At 31.2% G+C, this 17,396-nt stretch overlaps 1 protein-coding gene across 4 annotated transcripts in view; it reads right to left on the bottom strand.

Annotated features, from left to right (window-relative positions):
- Nucleotides 1-7,571: 7,571 nt before the first annotated feature.
- The window catches only part of slmb (beta-transducin repeat containing E3 ubiquitin protein ligase slmb), a 184,601-nt gene continuing 174,776 nt past the window's right edge, over nt 7,572-17,396 (bottom strand). For all 4 annotated transcript variants that reach the window (XM_072530191.1, XM_072530194.1, XM_072530193.1 and 1 more), the window contains exon 9: nt 7,572-17,318. In XM_072530191.1, the coding sequence (XP_072386292.1) occupies nt 17,299-17,318 (20 nt within the window). In that variant the 3' untranslated portion in view covers nt 7,572-17,298. The remainder of the gene's footprint in view (nt 17,319-17,396) is intronic.

Here is a 17,396-nt window from a genome sequence, read left to right as displayed (position 1 = left end):
ATATGGAATTCTTTTTATAATTCACTTGAAACGTTGCATATTTTGACTTATCAAGTAGCGAAACTATCGATTTTTAGCTTAGACAACAGTTTTGATAATTAAGCATTTACTTTAGTAGCTTAATAGAGGATATAATATTCTCTTGAAACTTCACATATCTGGTTAAGGGTTAAAACACTATTTTGGCAATAAATGTGTGTCAATTCTATCAACATGCAACAGATTACACAAATCCACACTTTCTATTATCATCATATCCCAAGCTAAATATTTATAACATTTTTTAAGACGTAACAAAATCAGCAATGATTATACTCATTTAAATATATACTATTTTTTTTTCTAAAGAAACACTACTAGTTAGCTAAAAGCGGCAGCTATTTAAACATTTTTGAAATTAACTGAAGGTTTTCTCTCTCACCAAATCATTTATGCATTGTTTGGATAAAATAGAATCAATTCTGGTCAATACGTATTTCAAATTTAGTAAAAAATAGAAGATACATTAAAACAAAAAAGAATTAAAACGTATATTCAGTAATTTTTAGAACTAAGGTAGTAGCGCCAAATAAAGCCCGGTTCCTAATAAGGCACACACGCCCATAATTCTCACGGTGGACCAAAAATGGTAGATTGTTGCAATGCCCTAATGCAATAGATCAATCTAATGACCATAAGTTAAGTAGAGAAACGAATCGTGATTTCGTAGGTTTATTTAAGTTCATTACATAGGTATGCTATTGTGATCTAACATATAACTGATTCTTTATTTTTTACTTCTGCGTATTATTTGTATGAGTGTCACAAGAAGATTGTTCATAAATTATAGCACGATCTTTAGGGATGAAAATAAGTCAATTTGTCATAACTTACCTTTACCTACATGCAAAAGTGCAACCAGAAAAAGTTATGGGGTGTTAAATATGCCAAATAAAATCGATTTTTTTAATATTGCTCAAAAAATTTTTTATGAAAATTTATATTATGTGTTAGCATGCCGTGGCAAATAAAAACATGCCAAGCCAAGTACCGTTTTTCAATTTTTTTTTGTCTTTTATTATTTATTCGTAGAATCATTAATTTAGAAGCTTCTTCTTCTTCTTTTTATATAAACATGACTCTGTCTGTTTTTCAATGTGCCTCCAGTAAGTTGTCGTTCCATCGTTTTCGTGGTCTTCCTACTGATCGTCTTCCTATTGGGGAACCGTCTCTTGCCGTCTTTACTACTCTATTTGTTGTCATTCGGCTTATATGGTCGTTCCATTCTACTCTTCTATTTCTTACCCTGTTCTTGATGTTCTCCACCTTGCATCTACGTGGTATATCTGTACTTCTAGCTCTGTCCCATAGTGTCTTACCATTAATTTTTCTAAGTGTTTTCATCTCTGCTGTTTCTAACATTCTTTTTGTCCTCTCTATGTCAGGTCTTGTTTCTGCCACGTATGTCATTATTGGTCTGATGACTGTTTTGTAAATTTTGCCTTTCGTTTCTTTCCCGATATTTTTATTTCTCCATATTGTATCATTTAGGCAGCCTGCGGCTCTGTTTGCTCTCTTCTCTTGATTTCCAATTCAGTTTAGAGCTTTCCGTAGCTAGATAATGTGATGCCTAGATATTTAAACTCCATCACTTGTTCTATTATCTTACCTTCCAGCTGCAATTTACATCTTAGTAAATTTGCTGTTGTAGCCATGCATTTTGTCTTTTTTGGGGAAATTAACAAGTGAAATTTTCTGGTGCACCAATCTAAATTGGTGCAGCATACGTTGTAAATCATCTTCACTTTGAGAGAGTAGTATTGAGTCGTCTGCATAGCAGATTATTTTAAGTCGTTTTTCTCGGATTTGGTATCCTTTTTTAGTTTTGACTTTTTTTATTATTTCACCCATAACCAGGTTAAACAATAGAGGACTCAGGGAATCTCACTATCTTATCCCATTGCCAGCTTCAATAGGGTCGGTTAGTTCTTGTTCTACTTTTACTTTTATTGTGTTGTTTTGGTAGATATTTTCGATCGTTTTGATTATTCCTAGAGGCATCTCTCTTGCGTACAATAAGTGGATAACGTCTTTTAATTTGACCCGGTCAAATGACTTCTTAAGATCCACGAAAGATAGATATGCCGGTTTTTTGTATTCTAATGATTTCTCTTGCACTTGCCTCATTATAAATATAGCGTCGGTGCATGATCTTCCCAACCTAAAACCTTGTTGTTCTTCTGCTGCTAGTGTTATAATTTTATTCAGTATATTTGTTGTTGTTCATTTTAGTGTTGTGTTTAATAAATTAATTCCTCTGTAATTTTCCGGGTCCGATTTGTCTCCCTTTTTGAAGAGAGGTATTAGGATGCATGATCTCCATTCTTGAGGAATTCTGTTTTGTTCTATTATTTTTTGGATTAGTCTTAATAGTTGTTTGGTTAGATCTAGTCCTCCGTACTTTAGGAGTTCGTTCGGTATTCTGTCCTCTCCTGGTGATTTTCTATTTTTTAATTTCCTTACTGCTTCCTTTACCTCCTCCTCCTCAATATTTATTTCTTCGTTTGTCGTCACCTCTGGTGTTGGTGGTTCATTATCGTCACCTTTAGCAAATAGGGATCGAAAGTAGTCTACCCATGTTTCCTTCTGAATATGTTTCGTTTTTATTAGTTCGTTCATATCTTTTCTTTGTCCTCTGATTATTCTCCATATTTCTTTTTGTGTTCCATCTGTTTTGCAAAACTCTGCCAGTGTTCCTTTTTTATTTGTCTAACTAAAGTATTCGTTTCATTTCTGATTCGTTTATAGTGGTTGTATGCTTGCTGTATAATTTAGAGGCTACAGCCACTTTTTTAAATGTCAAGCTAAAATAATACAATATTAATTTTCACAAATATCAAGTTTAATATTCGAATAGGCAAATTGATGTTGTGTTTGAATTATTTTGATTTAAAACGAAATTTTCTGAAATGACAGATATGCAGTCTTATGTTAGAATAACAACTACGGCAATATTGATGGTGACTACCTTTTTCTACATTTTTAATTAGTTGGATGTCAGGGGAATGGTACAGTGGCAGCAAGGCGTACCACAATAGAAATTTACCGGACAGGAGCATATTCCTAGCAAATGATCGCCATTTAAGAGAAACTGGAACTTTACAAAAACACGTGCGTATTGATGAGCACCCAGAAACAAGCATGAGGGTGATAGCTGTTGTGTGCAGGATTAGGAGTATGTCGTATGAAAGTGATGAGAACGGTTAAGGAACAGTTACTTTACTCCTGCCATGTAATAGCAGTTCAAGAATTACTTCCACAAGACCATCCCAAACGTATAGGATTTAGTGATTGGTTTTTAGAAGAAAATAGACGGAACTTAAATTTTATAAAGAAAATATTATTCACCGGGCGTTCAATCATATAGAACGTGCTGCACAAAATAGTGCAAAAAATTAATCAGGCCCAAACAAAGTATATGCATGCAAGTAAAAACGCAGAAATAAGGCAGCGACAGAATCTAACCTAACAATAGTAGAACATTGAGGAAGTAAAAACCTTTACACACTTAGGATCCCTAGTTGCGTCTGATAACAACGTTGCAGAGGAAGTGAGGAGGCGAATATTAATTGCCAATAAATGTTACGATGGATAAGCAACGAAGATCGGATAACGTCACAAGAAAAACAATACGCCAAATATACAAAAACTTGATAAGATCGGTACTCACATATGGTTTAGAAACCTGGACACCCTCTAAAAGTGAGGAAAGATTATTAGCCACGTTTGAAAGAAAAAATTTGCGACACATATACAAAGGCACTTTAAACTATACAATACAAAATATACCAGAATCCAGATATCGTAACATTCATTACAATAGGACCATGTGTTGGAGAGTAGGTGTGAAAAGAATGGAAGAAGGCGACATACCAAACAAAATAAGCAAATAAGTGCCAGTAGGAATAAAAACAAGATGAAGACCGAAGCTGGGATACAGTGAACAAATAGAAAAATGATAGAACGACCTTAAAAATACTAGAACAGGCCAAGACTCAGCACCTTTACAATGGAGCTACTAATCATCACAATACTCATGTCTATCATGTCTACCCAAAGTAAACGTTTGGACTGGAATTGTCAGTAATTATTTAGTAGGGATAATAGTTCTTCTCAATAATTTAAACGGAGAAAATTATCATTTTTACAAAACGATCTGACTGTACTTGTAAGATCTACCGTTAGCAATAAGACAAAGCATGTGGTTTTTGCAGGATGGTGCTGCACCCCATTATAGCGACAAGGTTAGTGCATTTTTATTTCAACAATATCCTACACTATGGATTGGAAGTGGGCCTGATGAATGTCCAGATATCAATCCAATGGATTTTTGTTTTTTGGGATTTTTTAAGATGCCGATTGCCAACTGAAGGGATTTAATTGGACAGACTAGTATTGCTGTTTTAAGGACCCAACCATCATCATTAAAGCTTTTCGACCATATGTAGGCCATAGCCTTCTCACAGATTTCTCTCCAATCTTGACTATCCATCGCCTTCCTCGTTTTAACGTTTGGCATTAATTTCCTCAGATAGCTGTAGCTTCCTCTGTGATTATTGTTAGTTGTTGCCCTGGAAACTATCAGGGTCTTCTAACTCTAATGCCACAAATTGGTCGCATTTCTCCTGTAGTGATCCTTTCTCAAGTTTACATGCTCCTTTCCTAACTTGGATGCACCGTACTGAAGACCACCAATAGTCAGAAATACGTATATACGGTTGCCTTCCATCGATATACCTATTTTGTTTTTTGTTTTCCCCCCGTTTTTTCGAGACTTGCCATTACATTTTACTTTTATTATTCACTCGCAATTTTATATACAGTAGACTCCCTCTATAACGAGAACTGAAATGGCAGACTAATTACCTCGTTATAAGCCGATCTCGTTATATCAGACAATGATAATACTGTGCATACATATGAATATGTAATTTTTTAAAACATTAACTTCCTATAGTGAAACCATTCGGAGCAATATTATTATAAGATGAGAATAAATATTGTTTGAATGCCGTTTTTGAAAAAAAGTTGTTTACTTTTATTGTCAATGATATACGTTAAAACAACAAATCTGTATTCTGTAAATCTGTATAAAGCGTATTTTCAAGGATAACATAAACTATTGTTTCTGCAATTGGAAGAAGTCTGTCATTTTTGACTGCTTTAAATTATCCAGTATCATTCATCATATTTTCTAAATATGCGGCAGTTAAGTTTATTGCGGGGCATTTAAAAAGGGTATTTATTTATAACAACGGACGGGTCAAAAACGTAAAGAAACACGTTTCTCGATCTTATTTTCTCTCGCTATAGAGGGTTATAGTTCAATAGAAATTTCACGGAACATCTAATGTCCCTCGTAATAACCGTGTTCGTTATAGAGGGAGTGTACTGTATATATATATATATATATATATATATATATATATATATATATATATATATATATATATATATATATATATATATATATATATATAATTTGCATTTCGACCCATATTGGAATCCACCGTTAGAGACAATTATCCATAGACATATAATACAAGATAGACTGATCCTTGCAATACCAGCCGGTTCCCCCAGTGTGACATAGAAAACTGACGCAAAGCAGTCCCTACATCTCTTTCTAATTTGCCAGTTTTGTCAACCACGTGACCTAAATGACCAATGAGAATGTCACGTGGTTGATAAATCCGTCCCATTAGACAGAGATGCAGAGAATGCTTTGTGTCAGTTTTCTCTGTCACACTGGGAGAACGACACTGTATTGCAGCAGTCAGTCTATCTTGTATTATATGTCTATGTTATTATGATTTAATTTCTAACGACATAAAACATTAAAACTTAAAATTTCAAGACAATACATACAATCTAGAGTTTCATATTAAGGGTTTTCAAGGTCGCGGATCACGAATCTGAAGTTAACTTTGCAAAATTCTATATATAGGGGTTTTTCTGATCCTTTATCACGAATCTAAAGTTTTACAAAATTAAAAATGGCGGAAAAATTTAAATTTTTAGAAAAGTAAATAGTTTAATGCCAAATTGGGTAATTAAACAAGGGGTTTTCGAGACTTGATCACAAGTTACCTTGTGCTGGTCCTTCTTCTTTCATAAGGTATCCGTAGAATTATTGAAACTTCATCATTTTCTGACCTATTGTAGCAAAAAAATTTAATTTGGGATAAACAAATAAAATATCATTAAACAATTTGACCCATCGCTTTGAAATGTTGACCATTTAAGCACTACAAGACCCAAGATTCCGTGTAATATGAAGGTGCTAAGTTCATTTTTAAAAAAGTTATTAATATTTAAAGAAACAGAAATTTCTACTTATTTTGAAACTTTCTAAGCAACAAATAATGATAAAAACATTTAAAAAGAAACGCCACTTTAAGGGTTTTTATATGACATAAGTTTATTACTCTTAAATATGTTTCAAATGCTCCACTTTTTACTGATAGACGAAAAAAGTGAAAATTTAACGTTTTTTGACAGTAAATTGTTAATAATTAATTAAGTCTAAAAATAGACTGCAGGAAACATATTCGCTCTGTGCATCTGAACAAGTATGACCCTCTACTGGTTATTATATCATCACCATAAGGTTTACACCATTGAAAACATTTATAAATCTGCAGTAATAAAATCAAAAATTTGTAATCAATCGTAAATATTTTCTGTATATTAATTATTATATATATATATATATATATATATATATATATATATATATATATATATATATATATATATATATATATATATATATATAACGGAGCTTTGAGGATTATTGGAATACGCAGCGGTGAAATAAGTGTACTCTTTCAACTGAGTTTCAAGCTTTCGAAAATGTTTATTTTCATCGTCAGGAAAAAACTGAAATAAAGTGTTAGTTAAACATCCTCGAAAAATATTTTTTATTAAAAGATGTAAAAGTTGTTTTTTTACTTAAGTTATTGAGATTAGTATTTCTTGGATGTTACACTAACATGTGACAATTTTACGCACCACTCATAAAATGAGTTAAAAATTAAAAAATACATGGTGTAAAAAAATTTTTAAATTGACAAATTATATAAACTGACACATAAGAAAAAGATAAAATTAAAAAACTGTTTTAAAGGAGAAGTGTGCCAGCCAACTGTGAATTGTGATTAAGAAAAAATGTCGTTTTGGACATTTGTCTTAATCACAATTCGAACAAGCGAAGAACCGAATACCAATTGCTTATATACTTCTTTAAAATATATTAAAGACATAACACCCAGACTGGCAAGATTGTTTGACGTATATCCCCTCCCGTCAGCTGCACAGAACGAATAGGTTTTTGTTACAGAGGTCCATACTACACAAAAAAACTGTCATTTGTCTGGCCGGCTCAGTGTCACGGAAAAAACTTTATTTGAAAAAACCTGATCTATTAAGTCTGTCAGCTAACACACCGCAACAAAACTACGGATGGCGTCTTTGAATACTACACTTTGAGTATCGTATACATCTAAAGTAAAGAAATAAAATAACAAAAAGAAAATAAAAAAAATTTAATATGTCAAAAATAAATTATTTAATATACATATGCCTATAATTATTCTATAGAAGATGGGATACAACATAGACATAAAGCGGAAAATATAAACCTAGCTAACAACTGTAAATGATATATATCTTTTATTTTCTTGCTATATTTAAAGAATTGTTTATAAACTTTAGCATTTCGGCACTTGGACATGTTGAATATATTTCTATAAGTAATTATAGAAATAATTCACAACATTTTAAAAAGAACATACTAAAAGTTAAAAACAATAAAGTACCTAGACTAGTCTTACTTGGTATGATTTTCTAACCACTACTGTTTTGTATTACTAGAAAATAAAAATGGGTTTTAAAGGGTTTTGAATTTCAATACTGATTAGGAACGATATTACTATAAACAAATAAAATTCATTCGAAAATTGTAAATAGATTCCATTGTAAAATTTTAGAAAGTCTTATCATAATTCAGAGATCACATATTTTTAATTTTTTTTCTCATTATAAAGCAACACAGCAACACAAAAATCTCCAATGTCGGTCAGAAAGACGGTTTATAATTTTGAATATATCCCATGGATGAATTTTTTAGCATGTAATAATGATCTTTTTTGAAACCGCGTTATTAGGGTATAATAGAGTTAACCTCTTTCATCGGTTTAATTTTTTACTTAGATTTGTGTGACATCTGCAATTTTCGTCGCCTTAAAGAAGGCAAATATTCATGAAGGAGAGTCAATGAACTAAAAACACCGATTCTCCTAACGACAACAGATACCAATAATTCACTATTGTTTTTTACACAGAAATGCAGTATATTCGTAGGTATTTTCGTATTTACCTTTTTTCAGTTTATCATCCCAATTATAACCTTGTTACGTTACTTGAACAACATCTGAAGGAACCACATTATGGCAAACTTGTCTTGTCAAAATTACATAATTACGAGATTAAAATTACATGGGAAAATTAGTAAAATATTAGATTATTTACTTTGTCATGCCATTGGTCGTGACAAAATATTCACACAAATGATTGAATGGTTTGAGCTTAAAACCGGTTTCCAACATTTTCGATCAATTTGGTATTTGGTACTGCAAAATATGGTCCTATAATCAAGTACTTAAAAAATGCAATAGATGACTCTCGTTGTATAGAAACTGATTATCATTCGTTGGCATCATTTCTCAGCAGACATGTGTCTGATTACTTGGAAAAGGAAAAACAATAACTGGAGTTTACTATGGGTGTCATTATAAATATTAAGCAAAGGAATTCAAAAAAGACGTCATTTAAAAAAGAAAAAATTCCTGCTTGGTTTCAATATCGAAAATTTTGGAAATAATTTTCATTATTACCCACCCACCGTATTTACTTGATTTGGTAGGATGTGACTTTTTATATTTTTAAACTCAAAAAAACTACTCGGCAGACAACGATTCACCTCAAAGGAGGAGATAACCATCCAAACAGATTTTATTTTGGCGATCTTCGGATTTTGGGTGGCTTAAAAAAATTTGAGAAACGTTTGGGGAAGTGCATTGAGAAGAAGAAAAAACCTTGTAACCAGTATAAAGCAGATTAAATTACAAAATTAAAGAAATAATGGCGTCCAACCAAGCCGTTTTGTTTTTTCTTGAGAATCAAATTTTAATTTGAATGATTTCAACTAAAGAAGAACTGAAGATTCGAATCATATTGTAAATTAAGAACAAAGTCAAATGAGGTTTTTTTGATCGATTTTCAAAGTAGAATGTAAATAATGGTTACTGTGTAGTGTGTTGAAGAGCAGTATACGTATTGTTTATAATTCTAAATGTAAAATGCCACGATTATTGAGACCACGATCTGCTGAGTAAGCATTAAGGTGATTTGAATGATCCACTTTACATTAGATTAAAAAATTAGAATAGACTTAGACTTTTTCAAATTAGAATGTGTCCCTATTTTCCCTTAATTACTTAACATGCCTTTCCTCAAGCATTATTACATGCGATTCCGCTTTATTACAACTGCTGTAAATGCCATACTTTTTATTGACCAAGATAACAACAATTACAATAATGGTATTTTAAATGTAGTTTTATTGCTAAAATTAGATATTTTAACCAAATCATATTTCAAATGCATTGTGCAAAACAATTAGTATTCGCTTCTATTAATTAACATATTTTTATAGTCAATGTAGTAGTCATAGTTCTTTACTTTACTAATAGGTATACACTTGTCGATCTGTGTGTGCGAAGACTCTATGATCAAACTACACTACTCAACAATTGAAGTGGATAATATTTTAAAATTCCTAAAATAAACATATAAAACTATTTTTAAAATAATTGCCTGTACTATACTCTATATGCTATCTTTATTGCCAATATTTTTTGCATGTGGTTTTTTTCTCCCTATTCTTATCGGCCCTTATCTCGTACAAAGAGAGACATGCTGTTCCACACATGAATATATCATTCGTATAAAAGTGCTTGTATTGGCTTTACCAGTTGTCAATAAGTCAAGAAATCTATTTATCACAAAAACATTATGCCGCAAAGACGTTTAGAACTAGTGCAACAAGAGGTTGCTATGAGGCTAAATGTGTCGCAAAGTGTGATAAGTCGTGCATGGAATCCGTATGTATTAACTGGATCTGCAACATACAGGCATGGAGGAGGAAGAGAACGATCTACAACTCGTCGGCAAGATCGTTTTGTAGTTCCGACGGCAAGAAGAAACCCAATATTCACGGCTTCCAGAATTAACAGTATCTTCAGGCATGCTACTGGACGAGTGATTTCCAGTCACACTGGTAGAAGACGGTTACATGCATCAAATTTAAGGGCTAGACTAGGGAGCAGCGTGCATGCAGATATCGCTGGGTGATGGAACACTATCAGTGGAATTTCGAAAATTGGAGAAATTGTCTCTTTACTAATGAGTCCAGATTTCGTTTGTATACGAATGATGCCGAATATTGGTGTGGAGGGAAAGAGGACAGCGTTACAATGAAAATCTGAGAGTCCCAACCACTCTTTTTGGTGGTGGATCCGTTTGCGTGTGGGGAGGCATATGTTTTGACGGTCGCACGTACTTTATCGTCTTAATTAATGAGACAATGACTGCTACACGATATCGAGATAGAGTCATAGTACCAATAGTTGTTCCATTTTTTGGTGCAATAGGCGAACAATTTGTTGTGATTGATGATAATGCTCGCTCTCACCGTGCGAGAATTGTCATCTAGTGTATAGAAGCTCATGGCATTACAAGAATGGAGTAGCCACCGTGTACACCTGATATGAATTGCATTGAACATGTTTGGAAAATGTCTAGGCAACAAAACAGGCTCCTTCAACCGCCCCAAACCTTAGATCAGTTGGCCAATACATTACGCGCGATTTGGGAATGTATACCGCAGCAGTTCATCAATAATTTAATAAGAGGTCTTCCAAATAGAGTTAGAGCACTAAGGCGACACAGAGGTGGACCCACACACCATTAATTTTTTTTTTATAATAAAATAAAAATTAATGGGTGAATTGGAATGGAAACTTTTTTAACTATTTTTGGAATGTGTGTTCCTAAAATTTGTGGAATTAAATAAATTTTTCCAAAGCGATGAAGTAGTTATGACAAATTTGCACAGCGAAATTATCGAAATGCATAAAGATCTATTGCTTACTTACGTGGACTCGCAATATGTGAGACAAATTAATGATGAAACAATTGATCCTTAAGGTAGTACAAAATTTGGAAACATTAACAACATGTATCTAAGAATTGGGGCGACGCAAAATATTAATGATTTGGATGATGAATTGAAATAGGATTTTTACGAAAAATGCAGGCGTTTCTTGATTACAGCTTGTATGGAAGTAAAAAAGGAAATAATTTTGCAGATCCAGTCATGAGCAAGATAAACCTTCTAAATAAAATTAGCTTTAACAGTGCCAAAGCTTTTCCAACCAATGTCAAAATTGCCCCCAATTTTTAATCCTAAAGACCTACAAACGATGGGAAAGATCGATGATGAATGGAGGAAACTTCAACAATACCAGAATATTCCAATAGAATTCGAAAATTCGAATGAATTCTATTTTAAAATGGATAAAATAAAACAATTTGATGGTAATCCTCTATTTGGCAATTTGAGTGACTGCATTGTCTGTGTTAACTTTAGCTCATTCTGAACAATTCACAACTTGGTGAAAGACAATTTTTAAAAGTAAATTCAATAAAGACGAAGTGCAGTAACCGCTTGGTAACATACACTTTATTTGGTATTATGCATTCATTTTAATCAGTTTATCTTCAAAAGGGTTGTGTCAATTTGACACTGTCACAAATAATGGTTAAAACTGTGAATACAACCAATTTATGCAATAAAGAAGCTGATGATGAACTCCAAGAAGTTGAGTTTACATTAACTAAATGATTAATATTTTTTTACTTTAAGTTTTTTTCTTTTAAATCATTTTTTTGTTTATTTGTCTTCGTTTGTTTCTTTTACAAAAAAAATTATATATAATATTTTTTCTTCTTTGTTAATTTCTTGTCCAATAGAATATAAGTAAGTACGATCATCCGTAATATAAAACACGATAATTTGAACAACGGTATACGATTTTATGACCTGGCAACGCTGCATTACAGAAACATGGTTACAAAACGAATTGGTTTGGTGGTTCCGCCTACTAGTATGACCATATCGTTTTAAATAGGTTTCTCTCACGTCCTACCGTTCAAAGTGCATACCCACCTTAAATGCTTTCCGATATTGTATGTGTGGTCGATTAGATATCTCGTGAAATAAAAAAGTGGGGGTCCAACAAAGCCATTCCTGCAGTAAACGTTATGCAGTGAGGCGCTGGATATTTTTACACTTTTGCATTATTTCTTTTACCCGCGTTATTTAAATTTGATTTTGTTGTGATTTTACGTTTTGTATTTGTGTATTCTGTTTTAATTATTTTAGTTTTACTAATCTTATGCAAAAATCTTTTCAGAAATCTGTTAAAACTAATTAAATTAAATTTATTAACAAACACGTATTAATGATTTTTGTTTAATTTTTTGTGACGTATAATGTAGATTTACTAAATAATCAAAGTTATGCCTTTGCAAGAACATATTGTTATTAGAAAAATAATGTTCCAGCCACACATATCATTGAAAAATTATTCATGTTATCTAAACATCCAGCTACTGGTAGATCGATAGAGGTGTATAGCGATCAGCTCGGAGTACAGTTTTACACCGGAAACTTTTTGCCCGAAAATAACAGTCTTCCTGGAAAGGATGGTGGATTTATCAAAAAACATGGAGCGTTTTGTCTGGAGACTCAAATTTATCCTGATTCTGTTAAACACTCTTATCGACAAAGAAATACGTAAAATATTTTAATGCTTCGACGATATCTGTGAAGATTATATTACCATCAAATTCATACTTGTCATCATTATTATATTTTTGTTGATATTTAAAAATTAAATGATCTGGTATTATTTAATATCTTGCATTAGAATTACATTTTTTAGGTAAATGGTCAATCGGCAAAAATGTTGTTTAAAACATGCGAACAGTTTTTGAAATCTCAGTGTTTAACTTATCGTTGTTATACGATATATTTAGTATCGGCTGTTTGTGTTCGATTGCTTTGTCTGTTTGTCTTTGAATGTGTTACTGTTATATTAAAAGAATTTAAAATATTAAAATTTATTTAAATATTTCTTTTGAAACGTTAAAGACTTACCAGTGAAACCATGAAGTTTTCTAAGTAGGATATTTTCAAATTAAAGTCTCTTAATTATATTGTAATAACATCTAATTATCTATTGTTTGGTAAATATTATATTTTAATCAAATCATTATTTTGTTTTCCTTCTATGCTGAGCTTTTACCAATAATAGTTATTTTTGTAAAATGAGGATAAACTTTTTTTTCATTAGTATTAAATTTTGGGACACACTGTATATCATACATCACCAAAAATCATTCCCTTATCCTTGCAGTCATTAAATTGTTGTGTCAATTATTTGAAACTCATTTTTTTATATATCATACTAAAAATAGCCAATATTACTGTGATCATCCACATTTTGACAACATTGTAAAATTTTTAATATCTAGCGAGTGTTTATCAATCGGTACAATGTTTGTAATGTTCGGGTAAATTCCATTCTTTTCTGGCCGAATACTTTCTCTCTCTACGCATTGGAAGCTCCGCTTTGTCACGAGATTCCTGTTCTACAGTATGAAAATAACAATTTTTGACCAATGATATGACATGCTAATTTCTCTCGAATTTCTTGAATTTAAAACTTTTGACGAGACTGTATTTTCAATTACCTCTGTCTAGATATTATTAATTTTATCGCTTTGAATAAGTTGTGTGTATGTGCTTAAAATTTTCCTTTTCGTAATAAATTATGTTTGGGATTAGAATATTCAAATTTCCATGCACACTTGCACGGCTCTCTCTTGATTTAGTCCATTTGAAAGCGATTTTACATAATCACTCTTAGAATTTTATTAATTTTGGCTTAATTTAGTTAAAGCGTTATTATTTTCTCAAGGGAACAAATATTTTGAACAAAACTACAATCCTCCTTCCCAAAAATGAATTAGCTTAGAGCTAACTTATAAAAAGAAACAATACAACTTTTCTTGGATCAGTCCGTTTTTAATCTCCGAGCAATATGGATTCAGACGTTGATATTTACGATGTTTAAATTTTGTTTACTCACACTAGCAATTCATTTCACACACCGTTTTTTCTTTCAATGGCGCCCCGCACATTCAACGTCAGGTTCCATATGGTCTTTGTCCTTTATTATTTTTTTATCGCTTTATTTTGACAGAAGACGACGGCTGGTTTGGCGATTAGAAAAAGGTCATCTCAAATGCACCTGTTTTCGCAGTATCAGATGTTATTTTCGAATGTCATCGACCTGTTAAAGTGAGTGCTTAAATATTTTATTTTGACCATTTATGTTAAAAGTGTTTTTGACTAATTCATATTTAGTTTCATTATTAAAAGTTTTGTATTTTTATGCGATGAAAAGAGTGTTATGTGCCATATTTTAGGCAGAAACGAAGAGCTAAGTATTTTCAAAAATTAATTTTTGAGACACTTTATTTAAGATTATTAAATTAACTTATGTTCATTTTTTTTTATTTCAAGAGCTGTAATCTGTTTATTAATGAAAAAATTCATCATTAAAATGTGTTTTTTTGGAGTATTTAGTAATAAATACATGTGTGTTAATTTCTGATATTAGTATGTAATCGTATATATATTTTTTTGAGTATTAATAAACAATTTTTCGAGATTTATTATTTTATTTTTGTAGAGACGATATAAATCTTTTTAAAGTATCTTATTGAAAATGTAACCCTTTTTACAGCTTATTAGTAAATATGTCAATTTTCATGATTCTTGTTGATTACTCTTTGATGTTTTTCTGATGCCTTTGAGAGAAATGTAAATATAATTTTTAGTTCTTTTAATTTCATGAGTTTCAGATTAAAACTCATTGGTGTCCATTTTGTTTTGCAATTTAGCTGTATTCCGTGTTTATTGTTTTTTTATCTCAAACTGTTATCTAATTATTACCTTTCGTTTATCTATCTGTCTCTGATCTGCACTTTTCTATCATCTATATCCTTACCCACACCCAATGAAGCTCCCAAACTGAGCAACGTGGTCTTCGTTAAGTATTGGTCAACGAGAAACATTTTATTATCTACTTTTATCAACTTTTTCGCCACAATGAAATATTTTTAATACAGTAATTTAAAATAATTTGTAGCAGTAAAAAAATCGTTTATTTTTTCCTAAATTAATATTCTTAGATTATTTGTAAGAGTTGAAAAAACCATTATACAAATAATAATTTTTATTTTACTGATAAATTATAATTCGTCTGATATTAATGTCCTTTTAAATCATTTTAAATCGTAAAAACTCTTTTTTAGAGTATTTTTCAATATTTAGCACCTCCAGGGAGTAATTTATAAGGGCTGAAGCATTTCAACAAATAATATAATTCATTTGACTAAAGCACAATTAATTAAATTTAATATGACACCATTTTAAATCATCTCAACTGATAATAAATATTTTTAAAATTATTTTAAAAATTACTACCCTCAGAGAATGATTTACAGGGGGTTGAATCTTTCTGCTTAGAGATAAATCTTCTTTAAGAGTATGAAGAGATTTACAAATAATACATTCAAATATTTAACCAATTACTTGCTAAAATCAACTGTTTTGAAATTTTTTGTAATAAGGGGTAGTTTTCACCTATAAAAAATAAAAAGCACATCCCGGAACATTGTAAATTTTAAAGTAGGTAGTAGGTGAAGTTAGCTTAAACACAAATTTTTATGAAAGTCGGTCTGGGGTAACAAAATGTCTCAGTAATTCTGTATTTTACCGCTGATGACTGGACTAATACCACAATTTTTATAAAAAAGTGAACCAGCAACACTGTATTTTATAAATGAGTTGTTTGTTAAATAATACGTTAAAATCTTACCCTTTGATATATCACAATTGTCGATGTTAGGAATATAGACATAACTAGTAAATAAGAAATGAGACACGAAAACGTTCAAGCAAAATAAAAAACATTTTGTTGAAAAACGGAGATCTTAAACCGTTGATTGAATAGTATTATTCAATCAACGCTTAAACGGAATATTATAGAAAGACATATTCAACAGAGGCATTCTATATTAATAATAATCATCAAACATTCTGTTTCTTTTTTCTCTACACCGATTCGGCTTGTTTAGTAATTTTCTCTACGTAATACTGTCAATTTGTGTCCTACACAAACGTGATCCTTTTATTGTATTTTATTTTCTCGGCTTTTCTTTCATACTCGAAGTTCTCACAGTCAACATCTCTGCGCATCCATTAACATACAGTTACCATTTTAAATTATTTTAAAACCACATCAAGCTTCTTTTTCTTTATTTTTAATTGCTCAATAAAATTATTAAACTTCCACTGATCTAATAGAATTTGCCATTAACTATTACATATATTCGAACAAACAATGTTCCAATTAGTTATTGGGGTGGGTAAATATTTCTTAGCTGTACTCACCTCTTCACTCAAATGCATTAATTACTAATACATTTATTTGGTATTTATTATATATTTTTTACAACTGCTGAAGAATGAACATCTAGTATGAGTTCCCGAATCATACCGGTTTTTGAATATCGGTACATCCTCACCAAAATGGTCAATTTACTAATTGAAAACAAATAACAATACAGTGTTATTTTACTAGCCCTATTGGAAGAATAAAATAACTGGAAATGCATGTTTCGTTTATTGGTTTTCAAATATACCTCACTTAAAAATGCCCCATATAATAAAATTAAGATATTTAAAAGCACTATCCAACTATAAACTGACAATCATTTTTAAAATACTTTTCTTCTTCTAAACAATTAGGTAAAAAGTAAAAAGTGATTTTCCAAAAAGAATATATCATTTACATAAATTGCAAAATGTACAGATTACTACAAAATTAAGTTCAAATTAATTTAGGTATATCCAAGAAGAGTTTCATAGTCACCATTACTTGCAGACCTCATTCAGGCATTTTACAGACCGTTGTCCCATCTTGAGACACACTGAAAATCACGAATAAATATAATTTTATTTGTCTATACAACCATAGTTAACGTTTCTGTTTTGAAGATTCACTCGTACGAATTAAACGCTGAAAAAAAAAAACAATGCATACATTAGAAAAAGCTTTTTATATATAAAGCCTGCCTTTCCAAAACTTTGTAAGTGC

This window comes from Diabrotica undecimpunctata, chromosome 4 (genome assembly GCF_040954645.1).
Source record: "Diabrotica undecimpunctata isolate CICGRU chromosome 4, icDiaUnde3, whole genome shotgun sequence".
In the NCBI taxonomy this organism is placed as follows: domain Eukaryota; kingdom Metazoa; phylum Arthropoda; class Insecta; order Coleoptera; family Chrysomelidae; genus Diabrotica; species Diabrotica undecimpunctata.
Note: the sequence above shows the minus strand (reverse complement) of the source record. Positions and strands in the feature narration are given on the sequence as shown.